Source organism: Notothenia coriiceps, unplaced genomic scaffold (genome assembly GCF_000735185.1).
Source record: "Notothenia coriiceps isolate Sejong01 unplaced genomic scaffold, NC01 NC01_scaffold00037490, whole genome shotgun sequence".
Lineage (NCBI taxonomy): Eukaryota > Metazoa > Chordata > Actinopteri > Perciformes > Nototheniidae > Notothenia > Notothenia coriiceps.
This window is the reverse complement of record NW_011370191.1, coordinates 62,608-77,565: the sequence shown is the minus strand read 5'-3', so window position 1 is coordinate 77,565 and position 14,958 is coordinate 62,608. Positions and strand designations below refer to the sequence as shown.

At 39.3% G+C, this 14,958-nt stretch overlaps 1 protein-coding gene across 1 annotated transcript in view; it reads left to right on the top strand.

Annotated features, from left to right (window-relative positions):
- Window positions 1–14,958, top strand: part of tmem104 (transmembrane protein 104) — a 26,489-nt gene that overhangs the window by 2,665 nt on the left and 8,866 nt on the right. The window contains exon 2 of the mRNA XM_010797146.1: window positions 1,780–1,873. Coding sequence (XP_010795448.1) covers window positions 1,780–1,873 — 94 coding nt within the window. The remainder of the gene's footprint in view (window positions 1–1,779; window positions 1,874–14,958) is intronic.

Sequence of the window (14,958 nt, the reverse complement as noted above, 5' to 3'; positions counted from 1 at the left end):
CATTGTACTTTTAGAGACTCGAGGAACAACCAACAACCCTGCATTCTTGGAACGCAATGCCCTACGTAGGACAGTAGGGTATAATGAGTTCTTTAAGGTAAGATGGCGCCTGCCCATTAAGGGCTTTGTAGGTGAGAAGAAGAATTTTATTTATTTTTTTATTCTTTATTTATTTGGGGTCACATTATAGTACAAGTACAGTTTTTCAAATCATATATTTTTAGAGACCCGAAAATGACAAATTAAATAGCAAACAAAATTTGTCAAAAATAAAATAAAAACGAAAAAGTACACAGGGGTTGTTTGAAATGGCAAATGTCTACACANCTACACATGTACATGTGTAGACACTGAAAAATGATTCATATTAAATATTGACAGGTATATTAATATATCATCAGCAAATAATGATAATTTATGTTCCTGTCAGGAACATAAATTATCATTATTTGCTGATGATATATTAATATACCTGTCAATATTTAATATGAATCATTTTTCAGTGTCTACACATGTACATGTGTAGACATATGCTATTTCAAACAACCCCTGTGTACCTTTTTGTTTTTGTTTTACTTTGACTAATTTTGTTTGCTATTTAATTTGTCACTTTCGGGTCTCTAAAAATATATGATTTGAAAAACTATACTTGTACTATAATGTGACCCCAAATAAATAAAGAATAAAAAAAAAAAAAGAAACCCTGCAGGCTGCTCCTCGGATGAAATGGCACAAGAGTGACTGCCCCTGAGATCACATGCCACTCAAAGTGAAGAGGAGGAGGAGGAGGAGGAGGAGGAGCAGCAGGAGCAGGAGCTGATGGAATTGGAGCTACACTAGCTGGGACTGTGTCTGATTGCAGCTCTTGATAAAGAAAAGTATCTGATAGGCAATCAGAGTTGAGGCCTGAGAGGATTTGAACATTTTTGGTGGACTGTGGATTGGAGCAGCTCTTAATCTGGTCGCATATCTTTGAGAGGGATGATGGGATTGTGACACCTGATGTGTCTCCACTGGCCTTTTAAAACCACATGTCAGAGAAGTAAAAGTAACACAAAGTGGGATAATGTGACTATGTTGACGGCAGGTTGTTTTTACAATGTATGGATTTTTGTTTAACTTTTTAAATGGTAAAAAATGGTTCATCACAATTTCTTAATGCCAAAGGAAAAGCCTTCCAATAACTTGTTTTCTGCAATCAAAAGTAAAACAAAACTGAACAGTAATTTTGAATAAATACAGTCTCAGAAACCTTTGATTAAAAATAATTTCAATTGTAGGATTGTACACTTTGTCGGCCTTTAAAGAATTTACATTTTCATGGAACTTGGTGGAAGGGTGTGGCATGGGAAAGAGACAAAACCATTAGATTTTGGATGCATCCAAATGACGGGGGTGATACACAAAATATGTTCCACTTGAAGATTTTCACAGTTACAGACTGGAAATATTCACTTAATGCTCCCTTGAAAAGTCATAGAAATCTTTGTTTCACATTTCATCATTTCAGAATATCCATTCATGTATTTATATAGAAATACTGAAAAAAATGGTGTCAATGCTGTTTTTGTATTAAAGCAGTAAGCCTTTTAACACGCCGGAGTCAGAGGAACAACTTCACAACTCTGTGAATAGGAACATCTGAGGAACATTTGAACGCAGCATTGGTGTGTGTTCTCTGAGTACCATTCTAGTTAAAAGGGGAATTTAAGCCGTTATATTTTTGATTTATACAGTACATGATTGTAATCAAAATGTTTTCTCTGTCCCTTCCTGCAGTCCGTCTTCACTCTTTTTTTGGGGCCTTTCACCTTCTTCAATGCCCAGAAGACCAAATATCTCCAAATTCTCACCTCACTCATGCGCTGGATTGGTAAGAATAAACTAATCCTCACTAACACTGAATACTCAGTTTACATTTATTTAAGATTTTGACTCCTTCACACATCAGGGTTTTCTTTACGTTTCACCAGTCTCCCTCAATTCAAATTCTGTTGTTTCTTTCCGCTTACTCTTTTTCTAGCAACAAGTATTTCCATTTTCTCAGGTGTCTGCCCCCGTTGTCTTTTATCCCTTCCTCCCTCCCTGCCCGGCTGTGTGGCTGCTGCTCGCACGTCTGTCCATCATGGTTGGGTCCTGCTCTGTGTCTTTGATTCCCATCTTCTCTCATTCCTCAGCCTGACAGGCTTGACAGCCCGTCCCAAACTTGATTGGACCGTCACTCACAGGGCGACGGGCGAAAATAAACCGCTGGTCCTGGGCCCTGCTGTTAAAATCATAACACCACTTAATCATGGCGCTCCCGCCACCCCCGCACTGCCGCTCGCTAGCCCGCATAAACAACACAAAATCACAGCAGCATCCGTATACTGGCTAAATTACACCGGGATTATTGAGCTGCACCCTCGTCCGTCCTTACCCTCCCATAGCACGTTACGTATTTGACGGATTTTGTTGCTTTTGCAGAACTCTGACTTAAAATTACTCCAAGGCTTCCTCCAGTTTCAAGTAATATGACAAAAAATGGCATACGAGTCAACAATTCAGATTTAGATTAAAAATTCCTGAAGAAACAAAAACAAATTCTGACATATCTCAAAAACTTCTGGAGGTTATGGTGCGTTCAGGTGGGACTTATTTCCATGTAAACACAAACAAACACAAAAAATACAACATACAGTGCCTTGCAAAATTATTCACCCATTATTCCTTTTTTATTGCATTATATTTTTGACAAGGCTTTCCCAAGACACTTTACTTCATTCCTCATTTACCACTCAAGTTTGCTTGCTCTAGCAGTATGCTTTGATTCATTGTCCTGCTGTGAGGTGGACCTCTGTCCAGCCTCAAATCATTGGTAGGCTGCAATACATTTCAACAACTTAGATTGCACACAGGTTGACTTTATTTAACCAATTATTTAACGCTGAAGGTCATTGTTGGGGCTTCATAGCAAAGGGGATGAATACATATGAACAAACTTCTTTTCAGTTTATTTCTTTATAATTAAAAAATAAAACAAGCTTATTCTTTGTTTTTAATTCCCCAATTTGGACTTTCTTTTGTGTGGGTGGATCACATAACATCTAAATTAAAATCAATGCAGGTTTTAATGCAACAAAATAGGAAAATCACCAAGCGGGGTTAATACTGTACTTTTGCAAGGCACTGTATTTTCCAGAATGTAATTGTAGTACACATATCAATATGATGAAGAAATAATAACATACTCATACGATTAGTAAAAAACCTGAATAAATGCTTTGGCAAGTGTGCTTGATAGACAGCAAGCAGAAACACTTTAAAATGCTTGTTTTTTCAATGGTCATTTGAAGGGGGAATTAACTAAATCATCATATAGACATTAAACAGTGGGCACTTGCCATGCCATTAACTGTCTGTGGTTTGTACACATTTATAAACAATGGATTTTCTCCAGTCCAAAAATTGTGTAGTGATGATGACATTTTGGACCGACATGGATGTAAACTGCGACTAGGCCGGCCAGCTGACCAATCAGAGCAGGCTGAGCTCTGGTTTCAGATAGAGGGGGAAAAGAGGTGCTGCAGTATGAGAGAAATATAGAGCTTTTTGAACATTAAAGCATGACCCCACATCCCCTCCTCAAAATCACTCAGCACATTTTAGATATACCTGCAGTCACATTTGCTGCCCTGTGAGGGGGGGGGGGGGGGGGGACAGGTGTTGATAGTCGGGGTCAGCATCTGGCTGGATCCTCCTGCCCTCGCCTCTGTCCTTGTCTCCGATGTTGCCACTCAGCTGTACTCACCTCCTTGTCCAGTGAGCCCTGTTTTTTTTATACCAAACATGAGTGATGGTGTGGCTGCCTGCTGCTGTGCATGCTGGGATTTTCAATGGTGTGGCCATTAGCTTGGGTCAGTGTGACTCCTACTCCCCAGAACTGAACTGACTGCGGTCATTTCTTTTGCCCGCGGTCCCGCTTAATTGTTCCTTAATTAAATGGGAAGCGGTGCAAAGGGCAGCGTGTGTCCTTAGGCCATCTGTACGCATTTTGCTTGGTCACTGCAACATCTTCAACACTACACTACATACATAATGATGCATTCAACACCTGACATATCTAAGACACCAGTGACCTTTTTATTTAGCATCTGCATTAAAAATGATGAACTATGTTCTGTCATGTTAAAAATGCAGGGATAAGGCGTGCTATCATTCAGGACAAATCAAACTGACTTTGTTTTCCTAAAGAGGCATCCACATGTTTGCAAAACACAAACAATCTATACAATTTGAGTATAAAAATCACATTTGAGGATTTTTTTTCTAATGTCATAATTCACTTCTTTCATGTGGCCAACCCAAAATACACATATTTCTCTTACCTGTAGTTTTATTTGTTTGATGTCATTTGCCAAGGGCCTTCTCCTCAATATTATGTTCCACAAGATGGAACTACTGTTTTTTAAAATGCAAAAAAGTTTATTTAAAAAAAAAAAAAAACTTTAACAGCAATGTCTCTTTCCAGAATCTATGACCCGGTTACTCAAGCTATTCTCGAGTAGACCTCATTCTGCAGTTTTATGAACTATTTTCTTTCTTCCAAAGAACACCTGCCAACTATATATCACTGCCAAGAATGAAGCACCTACATATTTCACAGTGATAAGGTTGGAGGGTGTAGTATCTGTAATGGAAATTATGATTATAAGAGAATGTAATGCTATGATGTTATATTTAACATATAAATAATACATTTCTGTAAGCCTTACATCAGTAAATCTCAGCACTCTCAGAAGGTGATCAGTCACAAGGTGCCATGTGACCACACAGGGGGGGGTCAGTGATCTGGTCATTGGTCTATTGTACTCTGATAGTCATGGCTCAGTCATCTCATGACTCAGACCTCATTTTGCGTTTTCAAAAAAGTATTCTGTTCACACGTATTCGGCTCAATTAACCTGTCCGTTCACACGAGACTGCTCGACCTGCTGGAAACACTGTAGTACATATGCCGGGCCTGTAATACCTCATTCACAGCAACACAACTCCGGTTGTGACGTATGTGGTGCTTTTGCTCTGGCCGGACAATTTTTTGGTGCATGAAACGAACCGGATTCCGGAGCTAAGAGGCTGCTCCGCTGCGGTGTGAAGAGGCAAACCCGGTGCTTTTCAAGCTCCAGCTCGAACCGGCCCTGAAACACCGTTGGTGTGAATGTGGTATGACAAAAATAGTGCGTAACAACAGCTGGAACTTTGGCGACAGTAACTTAAAACGGCAGCACTGATTGAAGTTTGTCTGCCAAAGCTGATGAAAATTGCTTATAGTAGCATCTGCCTTAGCAATGGTCTTCTCTCCTTAGCAGCGATCTGCTTAAAAAAAAAAGCAGACCCTTTGAATGTCCATATTGACCAATCAGAATTAAGTATTGAAATAAGCAGTGTAATAATGAAAATTGTTTGCACATTGGCCAACATGAGTGCTTAAAATAAAAATATTGACCCCACCCAAAAATATTACACCGTGTGAATGAGGCATAATACCTCATTGACACCAACGGTGTTTCAGGGCAGCGCTGCTGCCGCCACAAAATACACCAAAAGCAGCAAAGAAGACCCCGGAGCATGGTTGCCATGGTTGCCCTTCTGTTTATTCTCCGCGGTGGATGGCGTGTGCTCCTGCTGTAAATCTCTCCGGTAGTCCACCAGCAGATGAAAAACACCCACCTCTCAGTCTCTTCTGACAGCCCAGCAGCTTATCTCTGAGCAGGAGACGTAGGGAAAGGTAGGCGGGGCTATTTCATCGTTATCAGAAAATGATCGTATAGGGCGTACACACGGAGCCGTTTGACCCCCCAGAGCGTTCCGTTTGCAGATATATCCACCTTGGGACCCTTTATCGTTTGCAGGGTCCATTTCTATCGTTTTGTTACGGCCTTGTGTAAACGAAAGGGCTATACGCAAGAGAAACTATGCGGATACAACCCGTATTGTCCTCGTGTAAACGGGGTCTAAGCATGCATTCATTGTCACTGTATAAAAGCTCTCTCTTTAGTTTGAGTAGTTGCACTCGGCTGTGGAGACATTGCTCTTCTTGTTGCCTCTTTTGCAAAAGATGAAAGTACCAGAAAGACATCTCTTTGACTTGTTAATATAAGAATTTCCACCACATTTGCTAGATAGAAAGTAGTTGCTACATAAAACTGCTAAACAACATCTGTAAACTATGGAGCATCATTTTTAGAGAGATACTTTGCCTTTCTGTTTTTCAAATGATTTATTTTCCCTCTTTCAGCAGTATCTTGTTCCAAAACAAACAAAACGATGTATAGCCCTACAGGTAAAAGGAAAGATATCCCTCCTGGACAAAATCACGGGAAAAGTTACAAGAATTCCCATTTTGCAATGGTGGATCGTAACCAGGTGTAAGTAGAGCTTAAAAATGCAAAAAGAAGAAACAGGAGCGAGAGATCAAAAGTAGAGAGTAGGCAATTTTTTGAACGGGCTGTTCATCAGCTGATCAAAAGTTTAAGCCCATAGCCTTAAAAAGTCAAAATCTGCACAACAATCTGGCTTTCATGTAATTTTCCCTCAGGCATTCACACTGTCATGACCTCCAGATGGAAAAGGCTTTCTGTCTTTGAACGTGGCAGGATTGTTAAGCTGCACAAGCAAGGCCTCTCGCTCTATCGCTGCTGAGGTTTGACGCAGTAAGGCGGTCATTTTAAATTATATATACACACAAATAAAGAGAAACTTAACACCCCTTTGTACCTTTCCCTTAGTATACTCTTCCTTCCTCCATATATATGGACATAATGTAGTGGATAACTTTAACACCATGCACTTCCTCATCATTCATTTCCTTCTAAATTTCAAGAGCTTGTTAACCTTTATGTCTATCTTTTTCGTTACAATAATAATAGAGGACTGGGGCTGTATATAACATATATCATTACTCACTGGAGCACATTAACCTTTTAGGCAAAGTAAGTGACATTTGTGAATTTAAACAAAACTATGTAACTGCTTTAGGATGTGAGCTCTGACATTAATGCTGCCGCTGATGTCTTTTGCAATAACGGAGCTTACACACGGCGGCGTGCGTTGAAGCTTCAACGCTTCTGCCCATTCACTTTGAATGGGGTGACGTCACGCTTTGCCGAACTGCGTTGCTCGCTTAAAAAGTAGAGCAATGTTCTACTTTTGGAGCTTCGACGGAAGCGTCAGCCAATGAAATCATATGCCAGTACAAGCTCTAGCCAATCAAACCGCGTGCTTGTGTATCCGGGGCGGGAGATTCATGTGATTTGGTTGTTGGTCGAGCTTCAGACACGCCCGCCGGAAAGCTTCAACGCACACCGCCGTGTGTAAGCTCCGTTATGGCACTGCTTAAACTTACAGTAGGTAGCAGAAGTTTGAGTATGGTCATTTGCCGTCTATAATATATTTTAAATTGATTATACTTGTCACTAGCCTGTGAGAGACCAATTTTCTTTGCTCTAAGAAAATTACGCAAAATACATGAAAAATGTAACTAAAATAACGGTAAAACAAACAAAATGAATACAAAAACATAGAAATTATTTGGAAATGACATAGATAAATGAATTAAAAGGTAAATACTGCTGCAACCTGTGGGCTCCCCCACCTAAAGCAAGAAGGATGGTTTTATATATCAGCTCTCCGGATGACCACCTCTAATTGATATTGAGTGGTTTGAGAGCAAGGGAATAAGTTAACAGCCATCCTCACTCGGCAAACGAGTATTAATTACTTCTGTCCGTCTCTCCTGAGACGTTGTTGGGAGCCTTCGAGGCGTTTCTGTCTTTATTAACTGCAGAGCCAGTGGTATATATCTGCACTCGCTGACAGTGGCTGTCGCATTTATTTCAGAAGAACGTGAAATTATTTGATATGGTGTTTCTTGATGAAACGGTCCTAATGGCACTGGTTTAACAGATTTTCTTGTCTTTACATTTAAGAAATTATAGAGCATACAACAAGAATGAAAACAAATCAAAGAAACCAAACATTTAAATCACATCAAATAATTGGTTACATATATGTTTTATTCTTACTCATATCAAAACAGAAGGATCATTAGAAGTCCTGTTTGTTATATACTTCAATATGAACTTAATATGCAATTATCATTGTTATTTTTTGCAATTTCTTTACATCAAAAATAAATAATAAGATCATCGTTTAACAAATGCCTTAAAATGATTATGTGGCTTATCCCTTTTTAATAAGAGTTTGCTGCTTAAAACTTTTAAAAAGAGGGAGACTGGACCTATAACATTTATTTTACCCACTTTTTAGTGTTTCCTTAAGTAACGTTTTTTTGTTCTCTCGCCCTTTAAAGTTAAAAGGTCTTTCTCTAGATAATGAGGATCACATTGAATCCCCCTTGATTCAGCTTTGGAAGAATAGTTTTATGTTTATTTAACAATTATAGTTTATTTTTTTTAAAAAGCCAAGTTATTTTTCCAAGTAACATATAACTATTAAAGGTTTCAATTTTAAAACACAAAAATCTTGATGGTGAAATACTAATAATTCACATCATTGCATCTTCAAAGTAACCTACCTGACTAAATATGTATGTGAAAGGTTATACACTGCAGCATGTTCCCCATCTGCATCAGGAAAAAGAACTGAAAGAGTGATTGCTCCAGTGATCCATGGGACTCTCCATCCGTCTCATGCTCTTGGTTTACTACAACAGGAGCTAAGAATCTGCCCGCAGGGACATCACAGCTGCCCAGCGCCGTGTTAAATGGCGAGGGAGGCAGCTATTATTTCTGAAGGTCAGGGGGACTCATTGTGATGGTTGATTGGAAAGTTCAGTTTGTCCAGAGCGTGCAACTTGCAGGGGGACAGTTAATGTGAGCAGGTCTGAACCAGAGTTCAGAGGTCCTGAACTATTACATTTAAGAAGGTATAATCCTCAGAACAGAAAACATCATCACTTTCTGTCTTTTTATTACACGCCTAATGTCAGCCAAGGACTCTGTTTACGTGTAACAAAATAGCAACACTATCATGGCCACCGTTAAGCTAATCATTTCTGGATAACCTAAGAAAGAGACTGGAGACAGGGGCTTCTGTGATCAATATGTTTGAATTGCAAGAACCACAGCATTGCAAAGTCTCAAGTAGTCATAGATATTACATCATTTTATTTCCTGTTATTGACTCCTTATTGACAGTGTGTCTTATTTCTTAGAAATTAGACAATGGTTATATAACTATAGTTTTTCTTTCTGCAATTGGGCTTTTTACCATGTTCCTGAATTAAGCAATGGTTCCAAATTACACAACGGTGTACGTGCTAAAGTAAAGTTTGCAGATTGGTTACTTAATTCGGACTGAAATATATGTGTTTACGCAATATAACTTAATATATTTATGTGTTCATATACTATACTACTTTCAAGCTTCCCCTTTTTTTGATTAGTGCCCCTGTCCTCCATCCTTTCTCAGTATCGATGTTTTAGCGTAATGAGAAGTTGACTTCCTGCTGAGATGAGTTTCAGGTTGATTAGGGAAATGTTTGGTGGATGTCTGCTTTAGCCCCCGAACATGATCAATTGGGTCTATAGCCTCTAAGCTTTTAATTATAGTCGGTGACCTCAGTGCCTTGTTTACATCAGAGGTTCCTTCGTTCCAAGGCGATGGTGGTTGGAAGGAAGTTATTAAAGCTGCACTGCCATTTGGTCTGACTTTAAATCTTTTGCTTTAAATCCTAAGTCTTTGGACTTTTAATTTGGTTTCAGTCCTGTGCAGATGCAGTATGACATAGAGCTGTTGGATTATGGTAAAATCCAAAATTACAATCATTTTGGTCAATATTGTGATTGCGATTAATTGACATTACTCATTCATTTCCGAAAAAATATTATATTTGTTGAATTTTCTAAATGAAGCTTGTCTTTGTCCTGAATTACCAATAATATACATTAGGGAAAAGTACAAAAATAAATAATAATATACGTGTACTTTTAATATTGCTTTTAAAGTGAAATTCATCATGATTTTTTATGATGACATTTAAATAATTAAAACGGAACAATAATTCTTCTTACAAACAGGTTATATGATAAAATATATGTCAATAAGCAGAAACAGGTTATCAACTTATAACTTATAGAGAACTTCTTATCTGTTGACAACATAGAAGTTGTCAGCGCTGCGGCTAAGTGAGTGGACTAATTGATGTTTTCATGAAGCTGTCGGATGTTGTCATGGAGTGTGGCTGGCTCATCCCTGTGAACCTGAGCTGCAGTGTGGAGTGTTAAACGGTATGCTGTGCCTGCTGAAAGTCCTATCTCCAGATCACAGTAGTTGTTGTGTGGCAAGGCGACCACTTATCACCGGGTCACCCAACCGCCCTCGACTTTAGCCCCGGGTCTCTTGTGATGGAGCTCTGCCACAGCTTAAACTTAGTGGTACCCTGGTGAGAACTGGGCAAAGAGCCCGGGCTACTAATGAGCTAAGAGGTTATCCAAGAGCGCGCAAGGAGGGACTCTCTTAATTAATGATGGCATGATTGGATTTACACTAAAACCATTACAGGGGGAGATGTTTACATTGACAAACAAGAAGAGAAAACATTAGAACCGTGTTTTCACACAGGGGAGAAGATTGGATAAGATTTTATCAATACCAAGGCCATTGATCGATTCCTAATTATTGGTGGAAAAAGTACATACAGGCGACGTTTGTCATTACATTTTGTATCCTATTGTAATCTTTGCATAAAAGACACTCAATTCAAAATAAAAAGTTATTTATGATGACATTTAATTAAAAAATATTTGTTAAAAATATTGCATTGACAAAGTATGCCACTCGGTTCACTTTGTGATATCTATCTATCATCATTTGCTGTGATAACATCTTCAAACAACTGCTTCGTGCAAAAACTGTTTACATTTCCCTTTGGACACATCATGTTAACTTTATAAATGACCATTTCCCCATTTTTTTGAAAACACCCAATTCAACTTAAACTCCGTTATCGGATAGCTGTTAGCTCCGTTATTTAGCCGTGCAACACTGTGCTGCGCTACAGCTGCTAACATGTTAGTTTAGCAGCTGTAAACTAACATGTTACAGCAGCTGGTGATCAAGTGGACTTCTTGATCACAATAATGCAATTTCCGCCCTCAAAAAAGGTGCGTCTCTACTTCAATAGCACCATGCTTTTGAGTGTTTTTCTATTTAAAATGATTCTGTTCCTAAATAAACTGAAACATGAGGCAGAAATCAATAGTCATGTAGGCATGTTATTCTCATCCCTATATCCCTAAGACATATATGTTTAAGAAGCAGTAGTGCCACTCCTCTTGCTGAGAAGTCCTTGACCTTCTCACCAATCAATGAATTGCTTCCGTTTAAGGGTCCGAGCTTTCCCCTACGAGGCGCGAGACCTCCAAGCCTGCAGCGTTCTCTTGCTTCATCGCACATGAGATTGATGACCCCTCACCTTCTACGATTTTCTCCTCATTAATTGAGTTCAGGAATCCCATCTCTTCTGAGATAGCCTCTGAAGAGTGCTTCTCCGTACGCAGCCAATGACTCCTTGGAGCATTGAGAGTGTCTGCCAGCCTTGACTTAGCCGCAACAGCTTTGTTTGCCAGCGGTGAGAATACAGCTGTATGAGCGTCCTCTGGTGGGTTGTAAAGTCGAGGCATTCCTCACAATGTCATTGCCGTCCCCATACAAGAAAATATAAATCACAGGCTTCAGGATGGACGGGCAATAGATATGCGGACGTGATATGTGGCCATTTGACACATGCTCAATTTACTCAGTTCCCGTTGTGTTGCCTCATACTGTATGCACGGGAGAGTGTTTCCGTGGCCCAGCATGTGTTTGGAAGTGAATGTAATCACCATATTCTGACAGATATCTACACAGGCTTTGTTGCTGCTGGCTTGTAATGGAAGATGTAGAAATGTATGAGATCAGACTTCATCAGCTGACATAATTTAAAGAGGCTTTTTTATCTTGTCTATCCGTAAAAAGATCATAAAGTAAGAAGCAAGCAATAATGTTTGTAAGAAGGGATGACATGTTTAGATTAAAACACGGTGTAAGGCTGATGCATTTGCTTGTGTTATCGGTTTCAATTGGTGATAGTCATTGAATAATGCATTTGAATATGGCGTACATCAATCCAATGGATTTACTATGTAAATAAAGCACCAGCCTTTGTTTTGTTCCAAGGTGATCAAAGCTAATGCGTGCTTATTTCATGGCTGCGTCGTGCTCGGCATTGAGATTCACAGCCACAGGTGAGATAAGTGTGATCATATTGTCATGGGTGGGACGTGATTTGCCCACGTTGGTGTAGAACAGTGCGGCTTAGAGTCGATGACAAATGAGCACATTATGAAAAGCTTCATTCTTGGGAATTTGTTCTCAGCTCCTCTCTACCATATGATTGACTTTCAATGTTCTTTGAAAAATAAGAGGTTACTTCCTGTGTCTTAAATAAGATAAATGACTTCTAATTAGCATAGAGCGGTGTGAAATGTGGGCACAAAGGGATTAAATGTTATGCCTTCAGATTTTGCAATTAGAAAGATTTTCAGTTATTTAGTTATTAACCCTCAGTTTATTGTAACTGGGATCTTACCAGTACGTGCTGTCCTTTCTCTCAGGCTCTCCTGCTGCATCTAAATCCTGGCTGAACTTGCGAAAAGTTGCTTAAGTTAATGTAGTAGTGGCCAACCACCCCTGGCACTCTTAATTAAAAGCCCCATACTTTATTCCTTCCTGACGGAGAGGAGAAAGCTCCCTTTTCTCCTGTCCTGAACCTTACCTCATGTACAGCAGGCAGACAGGTGGCTGAGCTCGGAGTATCACACGCAGCGTCTTACGGACAGAAAGGTGGGAAGAAGACGAGAGTTTGAAGGAGAAAGTAGACAGAGAGCAAAGGGAGCAGACAGAAGGGTTGTATTTATGGGTAGCAATTTCACACATTACAATTGTTTTTTGGCAGAGAGAGGTGGAGAATATACGCTGCAATACAGCAGACACTATTGCCTCAAGTAGATATAAAAAATATATTTTGAGTGATTGTTGTACACGTCTGTGCAATGATTTAAATATTTTGATAATGGATGCATCATTTCGGTCATTTACCGAGAAATCCCCAAATAATCTTTGGTTTCAGGCTCTAAAAAGTGAGAATGTGCTGCTTTTCTTTGTCATATTTGACAGCAAGTTTTACATCGTCATTGGCTCAGAAATGGTTTTAAATGAGACCTTGTCACTGTTCTTTTTTTCCTTTTATCTATAGATATATTTGATATAGACGTAAACCTTAATATAGACAATATAAAGATCATTCTATAATGGAAATAGTCATATAGGCAGCAGTGAATCTGTAGCAACGTGTCCTTGAAGGTTGGTCTGAAGCCCAGCAATTTGACCTCTGTGTATATTGAGCTCTACTCCAGAGCCAGAGATTACGTTGGAGGTAGGCCAAGTATGCATTACATATCAAACAATTGTACAAAAGGGTCACTGACTTTGAAGTGTTTAAATCTACTCTGATATAATGGGAAGATATGAAACATGAGTGAGGAATGTAATTGTGTTCTGTGTATTCACAATCAACACATACAGTATGTATATGTTATGGTTGGTGATGCTTCCTCTCTCAGTGGCCCCTAGATAACCTTTCCTGGATTTATGTCCCATTTTAAAAAAAACAATGAAAGTAGTTCACAACCTGGATCATTTATTTTTCATTTAGCAGTTGCATCATTGGCAATTTTCAAGGATAAATTAAATCTGGCTTGGCTTATCTTCCTTCCTTTTGTATACATACAGAACCATTGTATACATGTGAAACACATGAAGAAATGCTAACTAACGGCTAAACCGTCTTAATCTTTGTGCTTTTATTTTAGAAGAAATATTATATTTTTCTTCATCTTTGTTTTTTATATTTATTGATATATTTATTTTCATTAAGATGTAAACAGACTTTCTAGACATAAAGTCCTCTGACAAGTGAAAAATACAGATATATGTGTTGTTAAAATCAAGTTAACTAAATTGTTGTGCCACACAACCCAAACCAATTCTTCTCAGAAAAAGCCTTTGGTGTCTTTCCCCAAAATTGCACTAGTGTTTGTGTATTCATCCACTCTTATTTGGTCGGTGTCACCTGCTTCTTGTTTTAAGTTCCATCCCTAAATACTTTAAATTTAATGTTGTTCATTTCTGTGAAAATTCTTCCTTTCCTGCTTTCTCTCTAGTTTGTCTCCTAATACCCAAAAGATACTACCATTCTTGCTGAGTTTCAGTCACTAATCTCCATCCTGAAATCTTTTGTCGCTGATGGTTTCTCCTCCCTTTTGTACAATCCGTCCCTGATAATTGAAATGAATTTCATCCTCCTGGCATACATTAAAGTGCCACTGCAAAAGCTGATTAATAGAGCTAGTTTGAAACTTAAAGTTCCCACCTTGGCTTGCACACACTTCCCCTTCCATCCTGTTTCAATCTTTGCAGGAAACACAAACAACACTATTCTAGGACAAGCTCTTCTTACCCTCTTGGATATGTCCATCAAAGGCAGCGTGGATCTCTCCCTCCTCCATGTGCATCACTCCCAGAGGAAGTGTATGCTATAAATTCCTTCTCTGCATGTGTGTGACAAATGATGGTTCATCCTAAATGTCACCCCGCGTTTAAAGGACATCTCGATGATAAAAGTTTTCCAAGCTGGCTGCTGGCCATCGCGGGGCTATGACTAACTCCTGGTGTCAAAGGCTGAAGAAGTGTGTGTGGAGGTGAGGTGGCTTACCGTGCACATGACTGTCAGCCCGTAGCAGGATGGCCACGCTCAGAGGACTCCTTTAGCTCCGCTCATGCTACTCTCCAGAGGGGCACCTCCAGGAATTCATTGGAGATGCAATAGGAACAGTAGGAGGTGGAGAGTGGCGGGGG